Here is a 6,330-nt window from a genome sequence, read left to right as displayed (position 1 = left end):
TAATTCTTGAGTGAGGAGACCAGTGGGTAGTTGAGGGGATATTGAGGGAGAAGAGCTCATAAATCAGAAATTGAACATGGTTTTCTCAACTATGCATCTGGTGCTATTATGAAGTATAAAGAAAGGGAGAAGGATTCTAGTATTAATACATACACACCTATGCAGGTGATTGTTAATATGTACAATAGCTATAAAAGACATATGACTGAAACAAAATTCACACAAAACTGAGCTGTGAGTATAATTTATTCATATTCTTACATAGAAATTTATTATACAGGCAATAGAAAAGAATACAAATGCCCCCTAAGAAGATCAATAAAATATTTGCTAAAATTGTTAGGATAATACTTAGTAACCAAAATAGCTTGAGAAAATGAATACTATTTAGACAACTTACAAGGTTTGAAACTGTTCCTGTTTGCAAGTCTGTGTGTGGGCATGGGAAGAAAGTCAGCCCGCTAGGGCTTCAGTGTGAAGATGGGCTTGGAGACACAAAGAGGCTCTGGTTCGCTTAGCCATGCCCAGGGTCTCCAGGGCTGGTGATCTTTGGTCTGCTTGCTTTTTTTGTCTGTCCCCTCTGAACTCCTATTTCTCAAATTCCCTAACAAAAGAGATTTTTCAAACACTGAAAATTTAGTTTTTTTCACAGAAATGTACATGACTCTATGACAGTTGCAAAGTCATGGTTTCAAAAGGTCACAGGGTTTTTAAATTGAAACAGTGTTTTCCTGAGAAAATGAAAAAGTGAACTTTTCCCTAAAATAATTGTGGGTTTACTTCCCTTCTGTTCCTATAGTTTGCACTGACTACTTCAAACTCAAAGAAGAAAAAACCTTTAAGATTCCAGTTTCACTTTCCAATCCTCTAAAATTCTGAAGCTTCCCACTGCTATATTCAGCATGTTAGGTTATAGAATCTTTACAGGACTGAGAGCTTACACAAACAAAGCACAACCGGAGGCTTCTTTATCCATATTTCTTTTTGGTGGTTCAAATACCATTGGTTTTTGAGTGAGAATATTGTAAGTGTTTAGAAAATAGTGAATTTTTTTAAAAGTAAGAATTAAGCAACTTCTAAGCACTCAGAAGCAATCTGACACTAACTTTCAGTCTTTGTAATACATGACATCCTTAGATGAATTGAAAATGTGGCTTTAAAGGGCCCTTGGATGTTGATGATTTGATATTTGATCCCCTGTTTTTGTGGCCTTTACAGAATCAATTTAGGGAATAAAATGAAAATAGCTATGCTGAATATTTTAGAAAAATTTAACTTTTCTTTAATATCTAGGAACTTTATAGCCAGGCTTTATAGCCAGGAACTTCTTTTATTTTACCTCACTGAAAACAAATCCATTCTCACAATAAAAAGATAATAAGCTACCTAAAAAAATCCTTTGCAATAACCAAGAAAAGTGATAATACAGGATAATTTTGATGGATGGGATCCCATTCTCCCTCCTGCAGCTCTGCCAGCCTGAAACAAACCCACCGTCTCCTGTAAGAGAATGCCACACACGGGGGCAGCGTGAAGGCTGTTCTGTTGAGGACCTGGGGAGGGAGCTCAGTGATGGGCCCTGTGATGTTGACCACAGTTGTAATGAGTAACTTGCATTGATTTTAAATCTGCCCAATGGCTTGTCTGCGAATTGTAGGCTGACTTTGATTTTGTGACTGTGAATTCCATTCACTTAAGGCTTATAGAGATTATAAGAGATTGGTTTTATAGAGATTAATTTTTAATTAATACTGTTAACCTCATGTACAATCAAACACCAAGAATATCAATAAATATCAATAATTAGCTTTGGTCTTCCTTCCTCTTTCTGTTGGAACATTCTGACTCTATAAGTATAGTACAGTCTTAGTGCCAATGCCCCACTAGGGTTTAAAATTCCACAGCCAGAGGACATCACCTTGGTGTGTCTTGTCCCTTGTTCAGGGATGTTCCAGAGTCTGAAGGAGATACAAAGTGAGCATAAGAACAGATCACTAATGGTTTAGTATGAAATTTGTTACTGGTAAAAACAACAGTTTTGAAGCTCTGGAAGTCAATGGGGCAGCTCGTCAGAAATGACTTGTGACCATCCACGGCTGTGGATGGGGGCTGCGTTCACAAAGGCCCTTGAACCGTCCTTTTCCTGGATTGTAGGTAGAAGATGCGGTTTTCCTCAGGATAAGTGACTTTACTGATGGGCATCTTGTAGATGTTGGGGTTTTTTGTGGTCAGCAGGAGGAACAGTAGTGTGGCTAAACAGAAGGGCCAGGTACCAGATGGCAATCCGACCTGCAGAAAGAGACAAGCCACACACTTCTTTAAGATCCTGTTGGAAAGCTAACTTGCACAAAGCACAGGCTTCACACCACTGTCATTCAGCTCAGGAGATAACTCTCTGGAGGCACGACTCTGGACTCCACTTGTCCCCATGGAGACTGAGTCTAAGATCTCAGGACACTCGGCTCCTAAAATGTCAGCATGCACTCCTTAGGGATGATGCATGCCCTGCCCTCCCTCTTACACAGTCAGACTTCCTGCGAATGTGCACATTCCAGCGAATGTGCAAAGATGACACTTAGCCCCTAGAGATGATACTTAGCAACCACCAACAGCTCCCGACCACTCATCACGTCCATGAGGCTGTCTTTGATGACTTCAGCTCTCTCTCCCCTTGGCCTCTGCCCAGACCAGGTCTTGGAATCTATTTGCTTTACTTCTTTTTGTTTCATCTCTCAAACAGACTCTAAACTCCTTGAGGGTAGCTCCTCCTTCTGTGCGTCCATGACAACTCAAGCAATTCTGAGCCTACATCATGTACTTGATTAGGTTTGGCCCTATAGACTCCCCCGCCACCAACCCGGGCGTGATGGTACCCAAACTTGACTGCACGTCAGAATCATCTGGAAGAGTTTAAAAAAAAACACAGATAACCAAGCATCATATAAGATCTACTCTACCAGAAATGCCAAGGTACAGGGCCCGAGGATCGGGATTTTTCACAATCTCCCTAGATGACTTCGTTCTGTAGCCTGCCCAATTCTGGCTCACAGGCCAAGGTCTGTGAACTTTTGTTGGGGTGTGAAGGGCCCCTCAAGCTCTAAGGCATCTCATCATGCCTGTAACAGGGCTTTGACATTCCACCATAAAGATAACTGTGTCTCCAGAAGGACCCTCCCAGGTCAGCTCTCTGTGTTGCTGTGAAGAGGACTAGATGCGGTCCTGCCCCACTGGCAGCCATGACCATGTCTGTATGGATGGGCAGTTACCAGGAACTGGCCTGGCATCCCCTGCACTGGTGGGTGAGGAAGAGAACTGAGAGGTGGGGGGCCCCAGAGCAGCCGGGGGTACTGGGCTCCTCAGGGGAGGGGAAGGAGAAAGTCAAAGGGCTGAACAGTACTGAAAAGGAAGGAGAAGTGGCCAGAGGCACTTAATAGGTGATGATTTTGCTTATTAAATAATTTAGGACAGGGGTCTAAAAAAGTCTTACTGATGACCGACTGGGGATTTTTTTTTTTAAAGACTAAGGGTATGAAAAAGTCTTGGCTTAATTAAAAAGAAATCTGGATCTTTAGCCAATTATCCTTTTCTTTCCTTTTCTGATTTCTCAACCTCTACATAGTCCCAGCTTTCTGTTTAAGTAAAAGATATTCTAAAGTCAACTTTTTGACACTCAGAGTTAAAGTATGGACTTGATAATATACATGCTAAGTTTCACTTCTTTAAGACAAACAATCTGATATTTTTAGCAAGCCTGGCGATTATAGTTTGGGCTAAGGTTTACTGTGATGCTGGAGGGTAAATGAGGACAGGTGGGTCCAGAAGATGGACTACAGTGATTATCTGTCAAGCATCCTGCCCTGGGACGCCATTGAGGTGGACTTCAGGAGGGTTTCTGTATCATTGAAAACTGACCAATCACATGGATGAGAAAGTGAGATTAGAGCAAACTTACCACAGCCATCACGTGTGACATGCTGGCTCCCAGGTAGGCAGTGAACAGGGCTAGGAGAAAGAAAAGGGAAAGAAAGAGTGCTTGGACTCCTTTCAATATAAATCCCTGGAACGTAAACTTGTGCATTTTACCAGTGAGCCCAGCACACTGGTGACAAGTCTGAGCTTAGAGTCAGCAGCTCTGGGTTTGCATCCAGGCTCCACCCCTTAGGAACTTGGAGCCTCCACTCAAAGCCCCCATTTCCTCACCTGTACAAGGGGGTAATGGAAACCTTGCTCTCAAGAGTTGATGTGAGTGTGAAAGAGGGTAATGCTTGGGCTTAGCACACAGTAAGTACTCAAGAAAGGTAGCTTTTCTGTGGTACTATTTACTTTTTTTGCTGTTATTGCTAATATAATACTTAAGGAAAAGGCCTTCCATAGTAAATACATTTCCCCATTATTTTACCCAAGCATAATTAAAATGAAACTTATGAATGTTCCTTGAAGTAACATACAATCTCTCGGCATCTGAGATTCTCAGATCAATGGTTAGAAATCACAGCTTAAAAAAAGCCATGGTATATGTATATAGGAGAAATCAGCAGAAACTGACCAAAGACCTGGATTCCTCTTTGTATGAATATTTTCCCTAAAACTGTAAAGGTCAGCATACATGTCAATGAGTTAACATCCTGTGTTTTTATTTACTTTGAGCATGAATTTTTGAGAGTAGGTAATTTGAACACAGAGGATGAGATGGCTGGATGGCATCACCGACTCGATGGATGTGAGTCTGAGTGAACTCTGGGAGTTCGTGATGGACAGGGAGGCCTGGCGTGCTGCAATTCATGGGGTCGCAAAGAGTCGGACACGACTGAGCGACTGAACTGAACTGACTGAATTTGAGTATGTGTATGGCCTTCAATGTAAAATAACAGAAACAAAGAGCTCAGCTAACTAACTCTCAATTCTTGGGCCCAAGGAGACTCAGGGAAGCCCTTAGGGTTCACAGAGACCACCTGAAGAATGACCTTCTTATAATGGCCACATGGCCAACTGGGCCACCCACACTCACCATATGGTCTTCATGTCCATCAAGAAACACATCTGCTACTTGGGGGAGTTGGGTGGGGTGGTGGGAGAGACTCTATGATCTTTTACTTTACTATAGATTTCCATCCTTTTATTGATATTTTATCTTTTTATCCTGATGTTTTTTGTTCAATATTATACCTAGTTCTTTCACATATGAAGTGTCTCATGCTAACAGGAAAGGCTCATCTTTGGAAATGGTCTGGGCTTCAAATCGCAGCTCTGCCATTTTGTTTGTTAGACAACAAGTCACTGAACTAGGAATCTAGTTGCATTGTAAAAAGGCAGCTGGAAGAGGTTCTTTATAGGGAGTAATGACTCTTAAATGAAATTATGTACTTTCACAAGCAGCAGCTATAAACTCATCTCTGTCATCATAGAAAAGGAGGTACTGCTCTGAGCAGAAGGGTTGGAAGATTTTCTCTGCTTGGCTTGGATAATTTCATCCCCACCCTCCCCATTTAGTTCATTCATTCATTCAAGAAATATTCACTAGCCATTGGCTAAGTGTGGAGACACCCTGTCCCTGCTCTCCTGAGCACTGGCTCTTTTATGACACGCCCCTGAGCACATGAGTCCTTCCTGCATTTCTCTCCTAGGAGTAGAGTAGCTTAATACCTATCAGCACCCTGTTGGTGCTTAAGCTCTTTCAATTCCATGTTGCTTTTCTTTCTAAAGTAAGAGTATCAGACTAGCTAATAGTTGTTGCCCATCATTAAGATGAGCTGAGTTGGGCTGGGAAAGCCTTAAAGTAGAGATGAAGTTCTGGACATCATGGTTTGGAGGTGATGCCCCTAACAGTGTGCTGAGTAGCTGAGGGAGAGAAAAGGCCCTCCGCTTCCCTCAGTGGAAGGGAAGACTGAATCCCAGTTCTTCACAGACAACATCCCTCCCCACAGACCTCCATATGAAAGTCCTACGATGATAACACAACCTGTAAGAAGAGATCCAAAATGTGTTTACAGTTTGCAGTGAGAAAATAACAAAATTGAGGAGTTCTCTGGCTGTGCAATTTCTGGCTTAGGGGCACAGGGAAGGCAGATATACCAGGCTTCTATCAGAGACTCCCATGTCTGCTTCCTGATAAAGCCACAGGAGTTAATAAAAGAGGAGCTCTATAATAAATGTCTTTATTTATTTACGTTGGCTGACAAGTTTGATCTTTTGTTTGGTGACATGGGCAGGCAGAAACTTGCTGTGTATTTTAGTGTGAGATCTGCTTTACAAGAGGGACTGGAGGTCTGTCTCAAAAGTTTACATCCGAAGATAAAAAGGACTGAGGACTGTGCCCAGCGTGGATGGAAC

At 42.1% G+C, this 6,330-nt stretch overlaps 1 protein-coding gene across 6 annotated transcripts in view; it reads right to left on the bottom strand.

Moving 5' to 3' along the window:
- Window positions 1-228: 228 nt before the first annotated feature.
- Window positions 229-6,330, bottom strand: part of SLC14A1 (solute carrier family 14 member 1 (Kidd blood group)) — a 56,468-nt gene continuing 50,366 nt past the window's right edge. For all 6 annotated transcript variants that reach the window (XM_027525978.1, XM_027525977.1, XM_027525975.1 and 3 more), the window contains 2 exons: window positions 3,953-4,002; window positions 229-2,289 (listed from right to left, as the gene is read on the bottom strand). In XM_027525978.1, coding sequence (XP_027381779.1) covers window positions 2,116-2,289; window positions 3,953-4,002 — 224 coding nt within the window. In that variant the 3' untranslated portion in view covers window positions 229-2,115. The remainder of the gene's footprint in view (window positions 2,290-3,952; window positions 4,003-6,330) is intronic.

This window comes from Bos indicus x Bos taurus, chromosome 24, assembly GCF_003369695.1.
Source record: "Bos indicus x Bos taurus breed Angus x Brahman F1 hybrid chromosome 24, Bos_hybrid_MaternalHap_v2.0, whole genome shotgun sequence".
Taxonomy (NCBI): Eukaryota; Metazoa; Chordata; class Mammalia; order Artiodactyla; family Bovidae; genus Bos; species Bos indicus x Bos taurus.
The sequence above is the reverse complement of the archived record's forward strand: the minus strand, read 5'-3'. Positions and strand labels throughout refer to the sequence as shown.